Below are 22,689 nucleotides of genomic sequence, written 5' to 3' on the forward strand. Positions count from 1 at the left end.
GTAACGGTGTTCTTAAGTAATGGGGCCTAGGACAGAAGTCACACTACAGTCTCCATCTCTTTCTGACAACATGGCCTTATGTTCAGTTCCAAACATCAGCATTTAGTGTGTAGGGATGACACATCAGCCTGCAAGGTAATGGGGGGGGGGGGGGGGGCTCAGTGAACTAGTAGGTAGCATCATTCCTCTACTGGCCAGATGCCTGCCATGTGCTGGTAAGTCAGCAGTAAGCAGGATGGAGTCCCTGATACTAATATGCTTTTGTACTAAAGAGGATTCAGACAGCAAGCGGATGAGCAATGAAATATATACATTTGGGTTGCTGATTGAAGGTTATAAGGACTCAGGAGATGGAGGCGTGAGGACTGAGTTTGAATTCAGCCTGGGCTACATAGTGAGACCTTGTCTCAGAGGGAACACAAGTCTATAAAAATATTAAAACAGTGTGTAGAGTCAGGGCTTAGCTCAAGAGAACAGCAGAATGATCAGACCCACAGTTAGAGATGAACAGACAGATCTCCAGCCAGGTAAACAGACCTTGGGGAGAGAGGCTGGTCCAGGCCTGCAGGCAGGATGGAAGCTTCAGGGGCAGAAAGAATGAAGGAGACAGGATCTATTAAGCTGATGACTCCAGGCCTTAATCCTGTGCCAGGCCCATGCGGGCAGTGTATGTAGGGGGAGGGGAGTACCCCCTGCTGGGGTGTAATTTCACGCTGAAGGGCCTGATGGGGCATCCCATGGACTGATCCTTTCTGGATCAAAAAACCCACTTCCCTTTGTCACACGCAGGGCGATTAGCGCCTTAACCCTTTGCAGGCTGGCTCAGGGACAGTTCTGCCCCACCTTGCCTCCAGCCCCTGGGGACCTAGCCCAGAGTCCTTCTTTGCTTTTAGCTTAGCCAACTCCTAGATTTGGTCCTGTTTGTTTGTGGGAAGGATGAAGCTTCCTGAGTAAGGAAGGCCAGAGAAGATCAGGGAATAGATTTCTAAAGCAATTTCTGTCCATGTCCCTGTTCTCTGGCACCCCGCTTCCTCTAACTGCTGCTATCACCAGCAAACCAGTGACCCCATATGTAGGGTCCTCTTTTAATACATTTTAATGTATTTAGTGTGTGTGTGCGCACGTGCGTGTGTGCGCATGCATGCCGCAGTGCACATGTGGAGGCTAAAGGACAGTTTGTGAGAGACTTTCCATCTTGTAGGCTTTGGGGATCAAACTCATGCTGTCAGGCTGCAGGGCAAACCCCTTTCCACACTACGCTGCTGCCTCATTGGCTCTGTGGGCACCTCTTATAGCTCAGTTCAGTCCACATTCCTTCAAAAAGTCTGAAGTCCTCCCTTGCCTTACTCAAAGGCTGGCATCCCATGCTTCCCACACACCTTGCACTGGGGAACTCACTACCTCCCAGGCAATAAAGCCAGAATCCTCTACTCCCAGTGAGTCTCACTGGGAGTGAACATTGACCCTTGAGGTCAAACACTCACAGACCATGTGTCAGTAACATCCCAGAGATACCCCTGGCCAGTTCTTCCAATAGTGACATTCCAGGGCTAAGTAGGTCATCACGTCCAGCCCCCTGCATTTATGGTCTCTTTTGCTGGTCATCTTCTTTTTGTGTCTCTGTTCAAAGACCCACCAGGAAGTGGTCTCACCTTTGGCTCTGTATGTCCTTGCACCCTTCCCAGGCTAACTTCAACATATCCAGGGGCCACTCCTCTGGCTTGGGGGAGAAGGGCAGGGACCAGACTTGGCCCTCCTTTAAGCTCCCTGGGTCTCTAAAACCTCAGTCCCATTAAAAGAAAGCCCCTAAATGTTATTTACACTTCGGAGTCTTAAAAACCATTAACAAAAACCACTTAATTCAATTATCCTCCCGGCTGGCTCGTTCTCAGCACCGAGCACTGGCCTCCCCTCGCCACCCCTCCCCACCCCCCCCACCGTCATTGTGTCGGGCTAATGAGGTAAACTGAAGCGAGCCTGTCCCCCCTGACAGGTTTATGAGAATTTAATAAAGCGTGGCCGGGACCAAATGAGTTGCTTCAGCCTTGGAGAGCTCATTGTCTTCGGCGTCAGCGTTTTTTGACTCAAGCTGTCCCCCTCCCCCGCCCCAGCTCTTTCCTGGCTCAGCCCCAACCCTCACCCTTAGTACCTTCCTAGGTAAACCCAAAGTCCTGTGTGCCTGGCAGAGACTGGTGTGGCCCTGCAGGGGCAGAGCACCTACGCCAGTCCCTGAGAAGGGCAGAAATTAAATCAGTTGTCCCTGGGAAGTGTCCCTTTGTGGGTCTGCCATCCTTAACACACATCAGACCCCACAAACAGACCTGGGGGACTTCTCCTGCTCATGTGCTATAGTCCCTGCCAACCCGAGGCTAATTTAGGCAAACCTCACTCTTTTCTGGCTTGTTTGAAGTGACCAGCCAAAGGGAGCTTCTCAAATGAGGTCTCTCTTCCTGCAAGGGCATATGGTATGTTCTAGGGTCTCTATTATGGCCTGGACTCTTTCTTTATATGGACAGTCATCTCATGTTTTCAATGATGGAGGGTGGAGTCCAGGAAGCAGCAGGGACTTGTTCAAGGTTCCAAGGCTGTCATAGGTGCAGACGGGAGAGGCTTCTAGGCTGGCCTCTCAGCTAGACCCACCCTGGGGCACTAGGATACCTTGAGAAGCCCAGGTGCCCTTCTTCCTTTATATCCCAGCTGTCCTAGAAACAGCCTTTCTCTGCTTGCCCCCTAGAGACCCAAGGACTTGAAGCTTCTGGGCAACCTAGAATTCTTTTTATCTCCTACAGAAGTGGCACTAGCATTACTTCCTGTGGGGATAGAAGCTAGACCTGAAGAGTCTTAGCATCTCTTCATGTCAGTGGAGTATCAGGGGAGCAAGGCTTAGTGATCAATGAGTGTAATTGTGATAAAAGTTCAATCAGGGGTCCATGACCAGGGTCGGATAGGGATTTTGTCAGTCAGGGCTCAGTAAATAGACACACACGGTCAGAGTTGCTGTCCCCAGGGCCAGAGCTCAGTCTATAACCAAAACAAGAGCTAATGTGTGTCCATAATCAAAATTCAGTTTGTGTCTAGGTCCTAGTTCAATATATAATCAATGAATAATAAAGGTCAGGGATCAGAGAAGGTGGTAATAAAGACCAGGTTCGGTACACTGACAAAGCAGGATTAGGACTCAGAGTGTAATCAGGGTCAAGTTTGCACTATAACCAAGGACCAAGGCTCAGTATGGACCAGGGTGAGTGTTCATGATCAAGGCTAGGGTTCAGTCTATGACAGGCTCAGGATTTTTTTTTTTTTTGTGACCTTGATGAAATCTATTTTCAGGTTAAAGATTCCTCAGTAGTTTCTAGTTGTAGAAATGGACAATTTATTTAGTTCATTTAGGTGACTAGCCCCCTGCCCCAGCTCCCCTGCTTTTCCAGTTCCTTGGGATCTTTGGCCTTCAGAAGAGAAAAAAGACAAAACTGTTTAGGAGGCTGGAATCCCCTGTCGTGTACTCAGGGTGCCCTCTGGTGGCAGTCTCTAATAGTGTTGATTTTCTCAGGCTTGATCCTCTTTCGCTTTTGGGAAGCCTGGGCCTCTGGTATTGTTGTGGAAGCCCATTTGGTTGGCTATGTGCTCTTGCATTACTGCACACCACCTGGACAGAGTAGTAGACACAGAGGAATCTGCAAGTAGACAGTGGACACCACCAGGCTTTTCTCTTTTTCCGTCCAGTTGACATCTATAATCTCTGATACCAGAGATCTATGTCTCAACTGTTTGATGCAAGTTGTATCTTTTATCCATCAGTTTGACAGGCATCATTCACCTACCTGTGACAGGTAGAGGAGAGAACATAGTAAAGACCTCCATTTCCTGGTTCTCATTCCTCTTCTTAATCTCCAACTCTTGGCCACAGCACCCACAGAAACTCACTGGCACCAGCCGAAGGTTCACAGAGATTCAGGACATCCTAGGGTCCCTTTTCCACCAGATTGACAGGTTAGACTAAACTAGGTCTGAGGTCTCTGCCTCTACCTGTCCTCACACGCCACCACCCATAGGCCAGAGGCTCCTCAGTCTATACCGCGGGCCTCTTCTCCAGAACCCAGGCCTGTGGACCCAAGTCCTTCAGGGCTGCTCTGCTGGACTCACAGCCCCTAAGTTTCACCTAGAATATGGCCCAGCAATCTATACCCAAATGCTCTAGGAAAAATTTTAGCACTTCCTTTTAGAGCCTTTTCTTTTCCTTCCCCCCCCCCCAGGAAATCCAGCAGGTGACTTGTGACTTGTCCCACTTACCTCAGAGAACAGTGTAGCTGCTTATAGTTGCTACTCCAGCCCCAGCCCCAGCCCCAGCCCCAGCCCCAGCCCCAGCCCCAGCCCCAGCCCCAGCCCCAGCCCCAGCCCCTCTCAATTTTACAGCAACCCCCTAACCCGCCCCTTGCTTTCCAGCTCTCCCTTCAATGCTGTTTTCTGAACAGCAGGCAGGGAAAACCCCCCAGTAGCTCCTATCTCTCAAAGAATAAAATCCCAATGTCTCACCCTTACCAAGCTTGCCATGGTCTGGGCAACAGCTCCCTCCGCACAACCCTAATATCGCTCCCTCCAATTTCTATCCCCCTTCTCTCTTGCTTTGACACGAAGAGGCCATGTTCATACTTACCTCTGGGCTTTTTCAATGACCGTTTTCTAAACTTAAAGTGTTCTTGCTCTACCTTAGCATGGCTGACTCTTGTCACTCCATTCAGAATTTAGCTTCTCTCAGAGAAGACCTTTCTAACTACCCATGTGTCTGAGACACAACTTCCTATTGTGATTTCCAGAATAGGACTGTTTACCGGTTGTCTCTTGATCGTGTGTGTGTGTGTGTGTGTGTGTGTGTGTGTGTGTGTGTGTGTGTGTGAACGTGGCATATGTGCATGTGTGCACAGGTGCAGTGTCCAGAAGAGAGCATCAGATGTCCTGCTCTGTCACTCTCTGCCCATGCTCTTGAAACAGGACACCTCAAGCTAACTCTGGAGCCCAGTTGGTGGCCAGCAAGCCCCACTGATACTCCACACCCGTTAGTAACTCACTGGGTTATAGACTCAAGAGCATGGCAGAGCTCAGCTCTTTCCATTGGTCCTGAAATCTGGTCTCAGTTCCTCGTGCTTCTGCAGCAAGCAGTACTACCTATTGGAGCATCTCTAGTCCTGTGTACTGTCTGCTTCCCCAGGTAAGATGTATAATCCCAGTGCTGGGCACATGATAAGGTTCAGGAATTATCTGTTGAATTCATTTATAATAACTGGCTCTCAGTGGTTACCCTCATTTCTTTTAGTAGGACTAGAAGGAAGACACCCCAGTTTCTGACCCCTTGTGGGTTCCCTAGTTCAGGTCATCTCAGCTCCTCTGAGATGCAGGGCTTCCTGGACCACTCCAAGTTCCCCATGGCAAATCCTGGGAAGCTCTATTCTTCCAGAAGGATCAGCTCTGTGTTCTTCCTGTAGCCCTGCACCTCTGGGGAATCATGGGGTCAGGTTAGAGGGCTTAGTCCTCTGCTGTGCCCCTTGCAGGCATTACCAGGCCCTCAAGGACTCCTCCAGGTCAGGGAGCTTGCTGTCAGAATCCCATCCTCCCAATGGCCTGCCTGGGAGGGGCCTTCAGAGGTGTGAGCATAGAGTGCTTCTTTAGTACCACTGTATACAGAGAATGAGGCTGCTCTCACCAGACATCCGACACTGAAAGGGTCCCTTAGCTCTCACTGGGGAGACTGTATAAAGGGAGGAGACCCTGGGTGGCAGGTCTGGAGACCCGAAGGTGCTTTGCTGGGACTGATTGGAAAGTGGGCCCCAGGGCACATGTGTGTCTGAGAAGATGGAGTGTGTTCAGATGAAAGAAATAATCATCTTCAGCTGGGGTGGCAGGAAGGGGCTCTAGGGAGTCAGTTCCCCCATCCCGTTCTCTCTCGTTCTCTCTCACAAGTCTGCTCACACAACTGATATTTGATCTGCTGTTCCACTTACTGGAATCCTTATCTGAGTCCAGTCCTCCTCTCCATAGCTAACGCCAGAACAAGATCAGGGAATCTTCTTGTGTGGGGGATAAAGAGCCCTGAGGGTGTAATTCAGGGCATCTGTCAGCTGGGAAAGGGTTTTGGGCTAGGCCTGACATTGTAGGTGTATAAGGGTGTTACCTCATATGGCGAGGGGAAAGGGAGGTCCAGATCCCACCTAAGACAGCATCAATGGGAACCTCTCTTTCTGACTACTTTCAAGGAAGTGGAAACAGTTGGTGTTTGGGATGGCAGAGCACTAACTCAGAAGAGTTTGAGCCTGGGAATGACCACAAACACACACATGTGCATATACACATGCACACCAACACATACCCAATAGTGGTGACAAGATGTTCCAAGAAGAGGCCTTATGCTCCAGGTACTGAGAGCTTCAATGGTTAGATTACTGGCTTGTGTGGAATTGACTTGCTGGTAAATCTGCTTTCATTTAGGTCCCTGGGAGACAGCAGGAGAGGAGGACAAGGAAGGAAGATGAAGGAAGAAAGAGCCTTAGGACTGTTGGAAAGAACCTGGTCCTCAGTCGAGCCCACCATGGACAAAGGAGGGCTGATAAAGCTCAGAGTGGCTGGCCAAGGAGTTACCACTGTCAAAGGATGGTGGGCCAGCATGGTCCACCATCAGTTCTTACTTGGGTATCTAGAAGAGGGGCTAGCTCAGAGTCACAGAACCTTCCCCCAGTCTTCCGTTCCCTGGGCCTTCTTGCTAGGGCCCTCATCCACCTGCTCAGATCACAGGCTGGGCCCAAACTTAAAGCCTGAAGAAGGTCTGGGCTTTGCATGGCCCTTGGAGCTCTCTTCCCTTCACTGTCTGTGCTGGGTGGCCACATTCTCAACAACTATCCTTTATGCTTTCTCTACACACGCATGGTGTCAATAGTTATCTTAAACACTGATACATGTCTCTCACAGGACCCAAGCAATCTCTCCTACCCTCACAGCCTCACATCTGACAGCTTCTCCCATGGACATTCCCAGGTATACAGGGTCTCAGAGACCATCTTATCCAGTCACATATTCCTCTATCCTGGGCTCCCTTCTGGATCTCCAAGGAGGGCTGGTGCCAGGATGCTGAAGTGTTTAGCTATAGGCTGCCACCACTCCAGTATCCAGGTGTTCATCAGAGGCCCCCAGTCAGCCCCTCCCCCACTGCACATCACGGAGTACTGACTCAGAAGGGACTTTATTGAGTGAGGCACAGCTGGAATGCACGATGTGGCACAGTCATAGCTGTGGGCACTGCTAGCAGTGAAAATCATACACAGACCTTCAGCGCTGTAAAGACTCCTCACCACGGAGGACCTCAGCCTCAGCTCCCCCGACCCTTGTCAGACAAGAAAGGATGGGTGTGCTCCCTTCAGCTTATCCCAGGGACCATCCTGAAGTCAGAACCTTTGTTCCCCAATTAAACCTAAAGGGTTTGTTGGACTAGAGACAAGGAGGAGAAGGGCAGGAGGGCTAGATGCCTGTCATGGTGCATAGGGCCTGGTAGAGCTAGCTCAACCTTCATTCCTCTTTCCACTAGGGCCTACCTAGTTACTCTAGATTGGAAAAAATTTCCTCCATAGTGCTCAAACGCCACGGGGAGGGACCGATTTCCAGATCCAGGGTCCAGTTTCATCGGTGTGGAGAGGAGGAGGGGAGGGCGAAGTAGAGCTTAGAGACTCCACCTAAGAGAGCAAAGCTCTGCTCTGTGGGGTGTGAAAGCCAATCCCATCACTACACTCCCCCTAGAGTGTTCTAGAGATGGTACCGATGAGGCCACTGGTGCTCAGTCTTGGGCCTTCCCTCCCCCCTACTGCAGCCCCCCTTCCTGCTTCTCCTGGCCCACTAGGAAGGTACCAGGTCCCTAGGGAAGTTGAGCTGGGTCCCTTCGGTGCGCGGCAAGTAGGAGGCCGCGGTTGCAGGTACGGGAGGGTCCAGGGCAAAGAGGCCCGGGACGGGGCTGGAGCGGCCGGAGGATGCAGCCGAGGCTGCTGGACTGAGCTGCACCGCCGTCGTGTCCTGCGCCGTACGCTCGCTGCTCTCCATCTCCAGTGCCACAGCACCCGGACGCCTGCCACCCTGGCCCACGGGGGCAGAGGAGCGCGCGCGGGGCACGGGGCCCCGGCGGCTGCACAGGCAGCAGGCAGCAAAGAAGCCGAGCGCCAGCACGAGCAGAGCGGGCCCCACCACTAGCGGTACGTTGTGTCCTGGCAGGAAGGCAGCGAAAGCTCCCACTAGTGTCACGTTCAGGCCTGCCAGCAGCACGCACAAGCCACAGGCACAGCATAGAGCGGGCGACGGCAGGCCCCGCAGAAGGCTTCGGGAACGGTCTGGGGGCGCTGGGGCCAGGGTCGCTGTGCTCTTCTTTGCTTGTGACATTGGCCCGCCCACGCCCTTTAAGCGTCAGGCTCAGTCCCGCTGCCTGCCCAGAATGGCACACATGTCAGGGTCCTGCAGGCACACAACAAGAGGATGAGTGAGAAGAGAAGGAGCTTATTAACCTCCAACCTCATTTCTGTGGCTGCCTGCAGTGTCAGCAAGTTGCCGAGGACATCTTGAACAGCCCTGGGAAATAACCCATCCAAAGGGAAGAATCTGCTGGTTGTTTCCCCACCTAATCCCTGGAGTCCCCACCACTGCTAATCTTACCCTCACCTCTCCTCCAGGAAGCCTTCAGGCTGTAATTAAGAGAATAATTTTTAAGTGCAGGTCGCTGGTTAAATGAACCTTTTTCTTTCTCTTATTCCTTAGTCCTAACCAAAAGGCAGCTTTGGGGTTTTAAACAGTCCTCCCACCCTCCAAGTGGGGATGATCTAGTCTAGTTTCTTCTTGCTCTTGTGAAGAAAATGAAGCACGGAGATGACTAGTAGTTTACCCAAGAGCCAGACCCAGGACCTACAAGACCTGCTGTCTGCCCCACACTAAGCTCTGGTAGACACAACAATGACATTAACTTTCCTGAACATCAGATGAGGCTCTGGTCTGAGTGGCCTGTGAGCGTGATGAAGCTTCTGGTGTTTAGTTGTTCACTGAGGGGGCTGTTTCCCCATGATCTGGACCCCTGACCCATTTCTAGATAGTGCATTCTAGTAAATTCCAGGCCCACCTCCATTTCACCACCTAGGATTCTGCAGTTGGATTTAGCTTCATAAACTTATCTATGGGGCCAGGGGTGGGGGTGGGGGTGGGGTGGGGATGGCTCAGTAGGTAAAAGTGCTTGCTGCCCAAGGCTGATGACCTGAGTCTCATCCTTGGAACACAATTAAAATGTTCCTGGAACAACAAGTAAAAAGCCAGGTTGGGGGCCAGCATCTGTAATTCCAGCACCCCTCTTGCAAGATGGGAGGTAGAGCAGGAGAATGATCTGGGAGTTCACTGCTCAGCTAGCATGGGTTACACAGTACAGAGGCAGAAACAAGAAAGACTCCACCTTTAAGCTTAAGCAAGAGGGGAGGAAAGAACCAAGTGAAAAGTTGTCCTCTGATCTCCACTCATGTGACTAGCATGTTTGTACCTACAGTTACACATGTACGTACAAAACGAGTTAAGAATGAAAGTCCAATCTATGGATGTTGAAATCCCTTTCTTGGGATCTCTATATGGGTCAGGTTCTGGGAATACCACTGGCTTGGTAAAACCAGATCTATGCAGAAGAAACAACAATATAGTCACTGTGTCAGAATGTGACTTCTCAAAGAAACAAGACAGGAGCAGGACACACCTTTAATCCCAGCACTTGAGAGGCAGGGGCAGAGGCAGATGGATCTTTGAGATTTCTAGGCCATCAGGGGCTACATAGTGGGACTCTCTCAAAATCATCAAAAACAAACCCCAAACCCAAATTCCAGCATTTATGACTTCTATTTGGGAATTCTGACTTATAATATGAAGTCATAGGCATCAAGACCTGGGAGAGCAGAGCTTGTGAGCTTTTTGAAATTGTGTAGCAATGTCAGAAAAAGGGCCTAGGTAGAGAGAGGAGAGCAATCAGGTAGCTCCACAGATGGCATCACAGAGAGAGAAACAGGGATTCTAGGACTGTGCTCACCTGTGAGGGGCCAACAAAGCCCTCTTGACCTCTTGACTTCCTTCTGTTGCTGCAGTAAATCCCCCTGGTCCTTTGTGTTTCATCCCAGTTAAAGCCCCCAAGCCCAGCACAGAGCTCTGAACAGTGAATCGTGTGCACTAAAAGAACTTTTAGTGACTCCTCCAAGTTGTCCAGTCCACAGAGGTCACCATGGAGCCTGGGGATTAAACCCAGGGCCTCAAGCACGGAAGTCATGTGCGCTACAGCTAAGCTAGATCTTTAGACTTTTAAAAACAAAACAAAACAAAACAAACAAACAAAAAAACCAGGGTCATGCTAAATTGCTAAGCTGCCTAGGGTGACCTTGAACTTGTGATCCTTCTGCCCTACTGAAACTACACTGATGAAGTTTCAGGCATTACCACCACATTCTACCACCAAGGCCTCTATAGATGGGAGAAGTGGAGGCTTGGAATGAGAACGGTCATGGAGTCAGTGACCACTGACGTCTGCTACCCGTGAAACTGGCTAAACAAGTCCCTCTCCCTGCTGCCCTGCCTCTGGCCAGGAAGGCCTTGTGAGCTCTATCTGGGAGTCTGGTGTAGAAGCAGTTTGGAAAAGGGGCCAGGGCAGGAACTTGGGGATGGTAAGTAATCAAGTTTGAATTTTGAGCTCACCGGTACCTTGAAATAGTTGGGCCCTCCCCTTAGGACATTGACCTTCGCTGCCTGGACATAAAGGAGGGATGTAACGGGTGACGACTGTCTCTGAGCCAAGGTCTCTTGTCAACCCGATGCCCATGCTTAACTTCCTGAGGTTTGTGAAAGTGGAAATAGGAGCCTGTTTAGAAACTCCTATAAAAACATCACAGGGTATCATAAAAGAAACCACCGGCCAGTAATATGACTTAATCATTTCTGCAAATTCTTTGCCTTGGGTTGAATTAAGCTATTTCCTAAGAAGTCACTGTTGCACCTGCTTAGGTTTTGACTCTGAGTGTGGGGCGCACACATTTAGGTCAGAGAAAATGTCGTGTTCCTCAGCTACTACACACACACACACACACACACACACACACACACACACACACACACACACTTTTTTAAAAGTCTGTAGCTGAGCCATGTGGTGGTGGCACACACCTTCGATACTAGCTAGCACTTGGAAGGCAGAGGCAGGCAGATCTCTGAGTTTAAGGCCAGCCTGGTCTACAAAGTTCCAGGACAGCCAGGGCTACACAGAGAAATCCTGTCTCAAAAAAACAAAACAAACAAACAAACAAAAAAACCAAAACCAAAAACAAAAACAAAAAACAAAACAAAACCCAAACAAAACAAAACAAAACAAAACAAAAAACAAAACAAAACAAAAAAACAAAAACTAGACTGCAGCCATTGATTGTAATTGCCCAGGTAACCATTAGTACCTGGGCTGGTCATTAATAGGTGGAGCTAAGAGTTAGCACCTTGGGGAGAAGTTTCTTCCTGAAGCCCCTATGTCATCCTGTTTCAGACCGTGGCTCTGAGACTTCTGTGTTGAATAAGAGCAACTGCCTGGCAGCTGCTAGGTCTCCAGCCCTGGTTCCTGCTCTAATATCTTCTGGGTAAAAACCTCAGGACATTGACAAAGATATTAGCTGCCAGCTCTGCTTTGCCCTCCATGTGTGACCAGTCTTCTTGCTCAGTCAAAGCCCTTGTTGTCCCTTGAGTGGAAACTCTTCTGTTTTTTCTTAGTCCCTAAAGTTTGAGCTTCCTCTGGAAGCTCAGACTAATGCTCACTTTATCCTCAACTCCACCCATCCCCAGGGAACCTCCCCCACCGCTGTTACTCATTGCCTGCCTGGGCTTATTCATTACACTGAAAGTTCTCAGCTCTTGCCAAATGGATTCTGCCTCCCAGGGTCCAGAGAGACACTATCATCCCTTCCCAGCCAGTTAATGGCTAGAAGTTTTCCCATCCTCCGACATATGCAAACACACACACACACACACACACACACACACACACACACACACACACCTAGACACAATGCTTGAGGAGGAGTAAGTTTGGAAGGCCCAGCTTTCTAGTTTGTGTGTGATTCCTTGGCTCTGTCATCCCGTCTCTCAGTGTGTGACACCCACCACCCTCACTCACTACATGTACACTCATGGACCAAACATTACATGCAAAACAGCAGACATGGGCGGACATATTCCCATCTGATTCTGCTTGGCAGTTGTGCCTCTAGATACCTCCTGCTTGGTGTAGGTGGAGGGCAAGTGAGGTGCCTGGCAGCAGTGGCCCCAGGAGAGGTCATGGGGCGAGGAGTTCTGATTCAGGTGCTCCCATGATGCCCTCCTGTTTACAGTGGTCTTCATGCCTCTAGCCAGCAAGAAGTTCCGGACTGCCTCATGGGCCATTTCACTGTCACACACCTACCTGTGAGGTAGGATTCCCATTTAAAAGGTCTCCACCAGCTCTCATTCTTGCACAGTGGATGGCCCAAGGGACAAAGGACTCTGCATCAGTCACAGCCCTGTGTCCATTAGACCAACCTTTGTATCCATGCAGGCCACAGTGGCTTTGCTGCTGTGGGTCTTTTATTACCTCTCAGTTCTTCCTGATGCTCTCAGATGTGTTCCTGGTTCCTAGCCAGGGGACATGTATGTACAGACTTAGTCTGGACCTCTGCTTCCACATCAGTCACTTACTCAGCTACCTGGAGCAACGGCAGGAATGGAGTCCTTCTGGCCTGTGCTCCCTTAGTTCTTTGACATCTTATTTCCATTGCCTAGTTCATTCACCCTATTTCAGCTACCCTGCCCCCATGGTGACCTCCAGGATGCCATCATCCTTGGCATCACCCTGGACCAGCTCACCTCGGAGAAGCCTTACATCCTGTTCTCCACTATCCCCCTACTTCCATCACAGTACAGACTCTTTGAAAGCACCTACTGTGTGCCCAATGATGTTCCAAGCTGCTACAACTCAAGTATGGCTTGTCTCTCCCAAACTCATGAAGAAATCAGATTTCTTAGTGGCAGGGCCTGAATGTAAGGCCAGTCATTTTTAAAAAGTGGTTAGGAGCTGGGCAAAGTAGCACATGCCTTTAATCCCAGTCCTCAGGAGGCAGAGACCCTGTCTCAGAAAAAGTGGTTAGAGAATATAGGCCAGCCCCTTCTCTTGGACCTCCCAGTCTCCAGAATAGTGTAAGTTACTGTAAGTTCCCAATGTTAGGTTTGGCTATAGAATTAGAAAATGGACAAGGTATAAACCCTTTATATACATTAATTCATTTAATCCTATGACAATCCTAAGCAAACATATTACCATCCCTTTTAGACAAATGAGGAAACACAGATTCAGGTTAAATTCATTATCCAAGGTCACACACCTGGTGGTAATGCACAGCAAGGCCCAGCCTAAAAGCTAGGCTGGGTCTCCTGTCTGTACCTAAGCCATTGAAGTTCCAGGATTGCACACTGGCCCTCGCTGTAGCTGTTCTTTGATGGCATACCACCCCCAGAGCCAATCCCCGTGGTCCTCAAGTCTCTGATTCTTTCTGTCTACCTGTGATCCACACTGACTTTACGTTAGCTGCTTTTGTGATTTCTACATCTCTCTGTCCTGCCAGTGCTGACCAACAAAGCTCAACCCTGTCTCAGTTCAGCCTCCTGCCTTCTCAAGTCTTCACCCAAACTCTTAAGCCTGGGAGATGAGAAGAGACCCCAATGGGTGATACCAGCCCACTGTATGCCTGCAACTGCATGGTCACAGCTCCCCTTCCGGCCTGAGTGAGATTCTCAGTAGACCACACCTTCTCCTGGGAACTGTTGGCTGTCCCATCTTCAACCCAAGCCAATCATGGTTTTGAGCTAGCTGTCTCTTCCCTTCTTGGATACATGGCCTACAAGGGCCACTCGAGTCTGGTTTCTGTCCCAACATGTCCCTGCCTCTCTATTCATCAATATCACTGGCGACCCTTCCTCACTGAGCTTAATGAACATGGGTCAGTCTTTACTTTCTTCTTTGAAGCCTCCTGAACCATTCTTCCAGGGACACTGCCTCTTTATGTAGATTTCGTTACTGCTGCCTTTTCGTTACTGTGGCCTTTTCCACAAAGGCCACAAACTCAAGCTTGGCCCTGGTCCCCCCTTCACCCCCAGGCTCCCCTCCACACACCTGCAACCCCTCTTGGGACCTTTTAGATCCTTACCATGGATCTTTGCAGTCCATCCTTTTTGCTCTTGTCCCAGTAATTGACCCTGCCCATTCCCTGTTTCTTCTCCTGGTCAACCCCTCCCTCCCCACAGCCGGTCTCCAAGTGAGCTCTACCCTCCTGTGAAGATGGTATGCTACTCAGTTCAGGGTCCCCTGGTCATGGGGCTTCTTGTGTCCAGAACTGTAGGTCCCACCTGAGGTACCTGTCTCTTCCCAGTGATCTGTGATTATTAGTGACACAGATGGAAAGGGAACACTGCTCGGAGAAGCCAGGGAAGGTTGTCTTCCGAGCTTCACTTGTCTCTCAGATTTGGAGTTGCTATCTGCCAGCTTCTCTCAGCTTTGGGCACTGGAGAGAGTGTAGAGGGTCAAGGAAGCTACAGGGTAGATTCCACTGCTAAGAGCAGCAGGGACCAGGGTGGGGAGGGGAGGCAAAGCAGCCAGTCTGTCTCCTGTTCCCTTATTCCTCTTTCTCTTTTAAACTTGTTTTCTCAAGACCAGAGGTCCCTGGCCCCTTGTCTGGTACCTTTCTTTCTCTTGAGTTCAGAGCAGGGTCTCCCCTTTCCTTCAGCAATCCCTCCAGAGTCCTTGCCCTGTCATCAGCACCCCCTCCCCCCAATTTCTGTCACTTCACTTGCCTGAAAGAGAGTGTGAATACACCCCTGCTGTTACCTCCCCTGAGGGGAGTCCCGGTGTCCCGGTGTTCGAGGGGTTGGTCCAGCTCAAGGCGCTGGATCCGTGCCTTGCCTGGGAGAGCTGGATCAGTCAGCAACCGCCCGGTAGGGACTCTGGGAGGATGGGCAAGCCAGGCGGAGATGAGCGGTCAGTTTCTCTCTGTCGACTCTCAGCGGCTTCAGAGGAGACCGCGGCAGCGGCAGCGGTGAGTGGGAGGCAGCAGCGCGGGCTGGGACAGCAGAGCCTGGCTGTGGTCTACAGCAGCCTCGCGCCGCGAGCGGAGCCCCTTCCCAGTGTGGGCGGCCAATCTCGCCGGGCTCCCACCGGTTGTCTTCAGCTGAGAAGCCTCACACGGGTCCTTCTCCCCTTCGCTCCTTTGAGTGGGTTGTGAGCACCCCAGCAACTAATTCCCCACCGCCCACGCTGTCTAGGCTGTAGTTTTTCCCACCCTGCGTGGAAACAGTGCAACTCCTTTGAGGACTCCTCTGCCTGCATTCTCTAGCATTTCTGCAGCCCTGGAGGGCTTGGTGCTGGGGAGGGGGCAGGCAGAGTTTTGCCAAGGGTGAAACTTTTTTTCTTTTTTTCAACACCTCCTCCCTAATTAGCCATGAGCCCAGCACTCTAGAAAGGAGTGTGGCCACATGCCCCTATAAGCATGAGATGAAGGTCCAGAGGCAGCTTGAGGCTAGATTTTGTTGCAGAGAGGCCTGGACAGACACAGAAGAGTGTGTCTGTCCACGGACCCTTCATTCATCTATAAACCCATTCACAAATCCACCTACGTGTCCACAGAGCACGGGCCAGTGAGGATCTGTCAAAGCCATCAGGCCCAAGGCTCCCAGCTTCTTGCTCTGCCCCTAGAGGCCTGAACAAAGATGTGAATCTCATTTCCACTCCCTTAGCTAGAGCGGTTTTCCTCCGGAGCCATCCAGTGAGGATGTGACTTCAGGGGCTGCCCTGATCAAGCATCACCCAGCTTAGGTTTACTGCTGTGTTCTCTGGACCCGCTCGGTTATGGCCCAGTTTCCTTTCTGAGTAGACTCCTGGAAGAGGTCTCTCTCCCACTGTCCACTCCTATACCCACTAGGATCACCCGAGAGTTCTGTTGCTGCTCAAGTACTAAGAACTACACAAACGGCTGCAAGCTTGGCCCCACCTCTCTTCTCCAACAGGGCTGGAGAGAAGGTACCTCACAGGGGCCACTGGGGAGGGTGGGCACTGCTGCAGAGGTTGTATCTGAAGATCCATGTATGCTAGAGGAGTGGAGGTTTCAGAAAGCCCACAGCAGGGAAAAGAGGGAAACAGTAGGGCCGGGCCTTCGGAACTTCTACTCACTTCAAGGCTCTGTCGGCTTCTCCAATGAATGTAGCACTTGCCTTTTTCATGTGACTATATTTTGATTTATTCCTCAATGGTCATAAATACTTCTCTGTGCCTGGCCCTTCAGGTCTCAAGCTTACCATATCCTATTTTAGGGCCACCATGCCTGGGAGGGTCAAATAGAGGGGGACCACCTTCTTCACAGCTTACATTTAGATCTGCAATTCCCACCCTCTGCCTTTGGGCATCTCTCTGGCGCACAGAGGTGAAGACTGAAGACAAATAGGGGAAGGGGTTCCTCATCCATCAGGGAAGAGGGTGGGCAGCAATGGTGCTCAGGAGGAGGAAGAGACAAATGACGAGGAACAGGCAAAGGGGCAGTGAAGAGAAAGCTGGAGCAACCGATCTCTACAGCTGACCAGCATTTGTGAAATTCACCCCTTGTGGACGTTAGCCCACTGCTGGCGGGGAGCTGAGCTCTGTGGCTACGCAGACGAGAGGAGACCTGGTTGCAGGGCTTGACTCCATGACTTTTTCTGGGCACCTAATGAGTCCTTTATCTTGAGCTATCTCAGCTTTCTCATCTGCCCAAGATGGGCTCTCCCATGTCGCCTGTTTTCCAATATTCACTGGATATCTTTTTTGTGCCTGGCTCTCTGCTCTCATGCTTAACAAGAAGAAACAGACCATAGCAACTCAAGTGTTCAGCTCTCCTTTGGAACTCTTGGGACAATGTCAGCGAAGGCTTCTGAGAAGAGTCATTTGCACAGGTCCTGCAAGAATAGGACTGTTCCCAGCTTGTCTTCTTAAAGCAGGACAAGGAACAGAAGTCTGTGGAGATCAAACGATATTGCTGTTCCTGGAGCTGAAGACTCTGAGGCTGTGGCAGCCTTCTGCCTGGGCATGTGCACCCGAGTCTCCCTAGCTCAGCCCTTACTGTGGCGATGCCATAATGTACCTCCCCAGGAAAGCCTAGTGGGAAGTTTTTTTCCAACTTAATTTAAGCCACTAGCATTTGCTGAGCAGCTATTGTGTGCCCTGCCTTGTGCTAGGGACTAGGGGGGAAGCATCATTCATCATATTTAGGTAGGCTTGAGAATTGTTTTTGTGAGAGCTGGGGATAGAGCCGAGTAGAGTGACTGCCTAATGTGTACAAGACCCTGGGTTTAGTCCTCAGAACAGAGAACAGATAAACTTGCTAACTTTAGCATCATTGAACACATAAGCTAGGCTTAGGCTATGAGATCCTGTCTTAAAACAAACAAACACAGTTGCCTTTGTGAAAAAGAATTCAAGCCTTTCTGGAGGTTCCAAGAGAGAGCAGGTCACAGGCTGCTAGAATAGGATCTAGGGGCCATGTAGCTATGGGATGCTGAGCTGGCCTCCTAGAGGAAACAAGGAGCCTTCCTCTTGCAAAGAGGAATGGGAAAAATAGGAGATGGGGGTGGGGAAGCTGTCTGGAGCCAGGTGCTTCACAGCCCTGAGTGGAGAAGTTCAGAAGCAACAGTGTCAGCATTGGGCTTAGCTGGAAAGTTACCTTGCCAATGGTCACCTCTGCTCCTGACATAGACTTGACAACCTCAGCAAGGACCCCCATCTGTGGTTCCTGTGGTCAGCTTCTATGACCGGGATAAAACAACCATCTCTGACTCTAGCCAGGGCCCTGGATCAAATTCCAACAAGGGATCAATGAAGGAACAAAGTTGAGATGTTGTACAGAACAATGAGGCCAGGGAAAGGGGTCCTGTGGGTCTTTCCAGGAGTGAAGGAATCTGTTAGGGAGAGCCTCACTGGAAGAGAAGGTAGGCCCAGCATCCCCAGGGCTCCTTTCTGCATCTTCCACCTTGAAGGAGGGCCCTGAGTCTGGAGAGTGGGGAGGGTGAGACAGAAGGCAGTGTTTAGCCCTCCTCAGTTCCCCGGCCTCCAGGCTTCAGCTTCTCCAGGGTTCTGGTCACCGTGGACAGGCTGCTGCGGGCTCCTGAAGGAGAGAGCAGGATACAGAACCCTAATGAGTTGTCAGATCAGAAAGCCTGAAGAGAGCAGGGGTCAAAATGCTCCAGGACTCTAGGGTAGAGCTGGGATGGATAGGGAGATGTGGGAGTCCTAGGACCAAGTACAGTGTAAGGAGCAGACTGGGAGCTGCTGCCTCAGTCCTGGTCCCACTGCCTCCTCGATGTGATCTTGGATCTAGGTATCATGCAATCTTTCTGTGCCTCAGTTACCCCATATTAAAAAAAAACAAAGAAAACAAAAAAAAAATCAAGTTTATTGTGGTACTTCCCAGCATGTAGTTTGTGAGAACCAAGCTGTTAATAATATGTTAAGTGGTTGGGGCAGCATCTGGAATGGACCCTTCTGCTGAGTAAGCACTAGGACAAGGACATATCAACGTATCAGGTTGGGCTGCCTTGGAGACACTTCTCCCTGGGTTTCCCAGTGTGGAGAACAAGGTCAGGAAGGGAGAAGATGCCTAGTTTCAGGTATCATTGCCAAGAGCCACATTTCAGCACCGGGAGCAGAGTGGACAGTAACCAGGGCAGAGGCCCAGTGGGTAACGGAAGAGAAAGTAGGAGGTCCTCTGTCCATGCTGGGCAGGACAGAGAAACCCTAAAGACAAATGAGGAGGGCTTGCACATATGGAAGCTGACATCACTGCTTCACTGGGGGGTGGAAACCCTTCTCTGCCTATGACCTTCAAGGATCCTCCCAGGATCGTCAGAGCTGCCCAGTCAGACAGTAGAGACAAAAGATGGAGTCCAGAACGTCAGGCCCTTACCTTCCTTACTGCTGTTGTTGCTAGGTCTTCCCTCCCCATGGTCTGGTCCTGAGTTAGGATGGATTCTCAGGTTTCCTGCAGGATGAGAGCACCCCAAAGTCCCATCTACTGGGTCATTCCCAAATTAAGGCCAGTTTGAGAAGGGAAGTTCTTCTGTTGTCTAATCTCCATTGGTGTCTGTCTCTTCTCTTCTGTGCTCCTCTAGGAGCACATTATCTAGGCTGATTTGGGGAAGGGCAGAAGAAACGAATCCTTGAAAAAGTGGTAGTGGTTTTTGTTTTGTTTTCGAGACAGTGTTTCTCTGTGTAGCCCTGATTGTCCTGAAACTCACTATGTAGACCAGGATGGCCTAGAACTTGCTCTGTAGACCAGGCTGGCCTTGAACTCAGAGATCTGTTTGTCTCTGCCTTCTTAGTGGAGATTAAAGGTATGTACCACCACACCTGGCCAGAGGTGGTCGGTTTTTAAGGAGGGAAGTAGGTGTATGTGAAGCTTCTCAGGACTGAGGGTGTTGAGAGTTTGGGTGCAGGCTGTGGAAGTAAGGTGGGAACTATTAAGAGGTTGTGGGACACAAGGCAGTAGAGGGTCTTTACTGGGCTGGGGATAAGAGTGTCATCTGGTTTGCTGAACAACTCTTAAGGGAGACAGATTCCTGAGGTTTAGCCATGTTTGCTCAGGCAGCTGCTGGATTTTGCTACTCTGTAGCCATGGTGACACTGGCATATAACACACACACACACACACACACACACACACACACACACACACTCATCCAGGAGCAGTCTCACATGTGGGCATGTTCACTGACAGTCACTCACAGGTTTGCACACAAAGGCTCTTGCACACTCCTTGTCAAAGGGTTTGTGGGGGAGGAAGTGCTCACCTATGGCAGGTAGGATGTGGTCCAGGTTGAACCGAGCCTTCAGAAAGGGGTAGGCGAAGATGAGGAGCCCTGAGGAGGGACATAGAGGATGCTGTGATGGGGGAAGGCTCAATTGGTATGAGATGCAGGAGGCTGGGGGTTGGTGGTTTGTTTATGAAGGTAATGTAGGAGGGCACAGGAACAAAGGATTAGGTCTGTGGGGGTGTAAATGGAAGGTGTGTGTGTGTGTGTGTGTGTGTGTGTGTCTCCCCAGCACTCAGCCCCGGCTGGGAATTCAGTATCTATCTTGGGAAGGGGTACAGACTATGCAGGCCACAGGTTTGCAGGCTCTTGGCTCTACTCTGCTCAAGTGAAGAGCAGGTTGGTCACTTCCTTCTTTGGCTAGAGCTGGGCCAGGTGAGACCAATATCATTTCCCCCTCCCCTTCCATCTCCAGATCTCTCCTCTCTCAAGACCTCTAGTGTGGCCTTCTAGACTCCACTGCTGCTCCTCCCTACTCAGGCCTGATGGCCAGGAAGCCACAGGGTGGGGACCTGCCCTGCTGTCCTCCCAGACCAAGTGTTCCTGGCACTCAGTGTTTGAAAATATGGAGCTCCAGGTCCTCCTGAGACAGGGAGTGGGGTGAGAGACGGCATTCTACATCAATGGCCCTGACCGGGACGGACAGACAGACAGACAGACAGACAGACAAACTGCTGCTGATACAACAGAGGAGAATCTTTTGTCTGAGCTGTCTTGTTTTACAGGCCTCTATCACAGTATTCCAACCACACTGAGGAATCCTGCCACAAACACAAGATCCCACCAGGTATTCAGAAAGGTGTGGGACATCAGTCTGCCCTCCCTTGTCCTCCGAGCACACTGAACCAACCCCCCAGGATAGCTCTCCTTCCTGCACTCTGAGGCTACACTGTTTATAACAGGTTTTCACTCTCTCCAACCAATCCCCACTGACCAGACCAGCCCTTCACCTGTTCTTCACCTCACCAGAGCCTCCCAGAAAAATCTCTTTCTGCCTCAGCCCAGTGTCTGCTCACCAAGTCCAGCAGCACCAAGAAAGATACCACCCACAGCAGCGGCAGCCTTAGACACGGAGACACCGATGATGATGCTGCCGGCCACCAAGCCGAGGGCCACACAGGCCAGCTGCAGGCAGCGGAAGTCTCTGGTGCTAATGGGGATATCCATGCAGGTCCACCCAGGGCGCTGCTTCCAGGCCTCCTGGGTGTGTTGGTCTTCTTGGATGGATGCTTCCTTGTTGGGGCGTCACATTCAGGGTGGAAACTTCTGAGCTGTCTTTAGGCCGATCTGGGCCTGGGATTTATTTGAAACCTTATCCCAGTTTTCCAGGGGCCTCGAGGCCTAGCTTGACCTCAACACCCCAGTTTACTCTTCCTCCTGTAAGGGGCTCTGAAGCCAGAAGCCACTCTTGGGGTTCCTGCTTGGCCACATTTCCACTTTGGCCAGGGTTCTCTGCAGGTGGGTCTGCCCCATGGGGTGTTCCTCTATCAACTATCACCTGGGACCTGAGGGAACTGGCCCAAGTTCTCTTGCTAAACTCTTGTCCCAGCTCTGTGGACCCTGCTCAGTTGCCTGGGAGCCTGGGCCTATTAAAGTTTAAAGAAATGCAAGGCGGGGTCAGGGGCAGGCCTAGGAAACAGGTTTCTCAGAGGTGCAAGCAGCAAGCAGCTGATGAGTTATTCATGAGCCTGCAATATGAGCTTCCGTTTGCATCCCCAGGGTCCACTGGACAGGCAGCCTAGGTTCCACTGTTGGTTCCTGGGCAGGAAGACTGGGCTTATGGCTTTGTATGGGGCTCAGGGGGTAAGGATGTGAGGAGACTCCCCAGTCACATGCTCAAGGCTGACTCTGCTGGCCTCTGCCCCTTGGCCTAGTGGTGAACCTGCGGTCCTGCTTGGAAACATGGAAGGAGGGGTAGTCCTCCAGGTCTACTCTTCCCTGTGCCTCCCATGCTTCTTCTAGTATCTTGTCAGCTGCTGGCCCTAGGTAGGGCTGAGAGGTCTTAGCCCAAGCCTGGATTTTAAGAAGCCCCATTATCTATTATTTCCTCCTACTAGAAGCTAAAATGGGGTCGTAGGCAATGGGTACGACCCCATTTTAGCTTCTAGTAGGAGGAAAGGCTAAACCCTGGCAATTTCTGGCTGGGAAGAACTAGCTGGGTAGGGTAGGGTTGGACAGAGCAACTGGGCAAGAAGTGTCATGAAGCTGGGACATGGTAGGGATCTTTTAGCTTGAGTACCTCTACCCAGCCTGGATGACACAGTTAACCCAACTGAGCCTGAGCACTGGTAACACAATCAAGTCTAGTCCTGATTCCTGTTGCTCTTAGCCTCGCTCCAACCGTGATCACTAATTGTATTCCCTGGACCTATATGGATCAGGGTATTCCCAGTCCTCCAGCACAGGCCTGTTCCCTACTCTAACCTGTGGACACGTCTCAAGGTCACATCACCCTTCACGGAATCCCCAGGCCCCCCTTTCACTGCCCGTTTCTTACCACCAGACCTTGGGTCTCCACCAGCCTCATGGCCCCCTCCCTCCACTGTTTCTTGTTCCTCAGGCTGTTTTTTTCCTTCTCCCTGCTGAGCATCTGCCTGGTGCTTGCTGTCTAGCAAACCTCTCCTTGTTCCTCAGACCTACATGGGCAGCTACTCCTGTGCAGCCTTCCTGACCATGCCTGGGCTACTCTACCACCCTACCTGAAGGGCTCCCTCCTCTTCTTTGTTCTGCTTCTTTTAGAGACTGTGACTCGGC

General features: G+C 50.9%; 2 protein-coding genes across 3 annotated transcripts; both read right to left on the reverse strand.

The window, feature by feature from the left end:
- Positions 1–7,209: 7,209 nt before the first annotated feature.
- Tmem275 (transmembrane protein 275) lies at positions 7,210–10,579 on the reverse strand. Its single transcript, XM_076933515.1, has 2 exons — positions 10,079–10,579; positions 7,210–8,481 (listed from the first exon to the last, which is right to left on the reverse strand). Exon 2 carries the CDS (start codon positions 8,407–8,409, stop codon positions 7,876–7,878), a length of 534 nt encoding a protein of 177 aa, XP_076789630.1. The 5' UTR covers positions 8,410–8,481; positions 10,079–10,579; the 3' UTR covers positions 7,210–7,875.
- Positions 10,580–16,129: 5,550 nt separating this feature from the next.
- Positions 16,130–21,936, reverse strand: Kncn (kinocilin). Of its 2 annotated transcripts, none has more exons than XM_034503879.2 (4): positions 20,952–21,936; positions 19,915–19,983; positions 19,032–19,106; positions 16,130–18,233 (listed from the first exon to the last, which is right to left on the reverse strand). In XM_034503879.2, the coding sequence occupies exons 1-4, from the start codon at positions 21,100–21,102 to the stop codon at positions 18,154–18,156; spliced, it is 375 nt and encodes a 124-aa protein (XP_034359770.1). In that variant the 5' UTR covers positions 21,103–21,936; the 3' UTR covers positions 16,130–18,153. The 2 variants fall into 2 exon arrangements, with proteins under 2 accessions (XP_034359770.1, XP_034359769.1); XM_034503878.2 differs by having other exon boundaries at positions 19,032–19,136.
- Positions 21,937–22,689: the final 753 nt, after the last annotated feature.

Source organism: Arvicanthis niloticus, chromosome 5 (assembly GCF_011762505.2).
Source record: "Arvicanthis niloticus isolate mArvNil1 chromosome 5, mArvNil1.pat.X, whole genome shotgun sequence".
Lineage (NCBI taxonomy): Eukaryota > Metazoa > Chordata > Mammalia > Rodentia > Muridae > Arvicanthis > Arvicanthis niloticus.

Excerpts from the sequence above, each read along its gene's own strand:
- Tmem275 (XM_076933515.1), bottom strand. The coding sequence starts at position 8,409 with ATGTCACAAGCAAAGAAGAGCACAGCGACCCTGGCCCCAGCGCCCCCA.
- Kncn (XM_034503878.2), bottom strand. The coding sequence starts at position 21,102 with ATGGATATCCCCATTAGCACCAGAGACTTCCGCTGCCTGCAGCTGGCC. Across the intron at positions 19,984-20,951 it reads TCTTGGTGCTGCTGGACTTG|GGCTCCTCATCTTCGCCTAC; the intron begins GTGAGCAGACAC and ends GTCCCTCCTCAG. Across the intron at positions 18,234-19,031 it reads CAACAACAGCAGTAAGGAAG|GAGCCCGCAGCAGCCTGTCC; the intron begins GTAAGGGCCTGA and ends TCTCTCCTTCAG.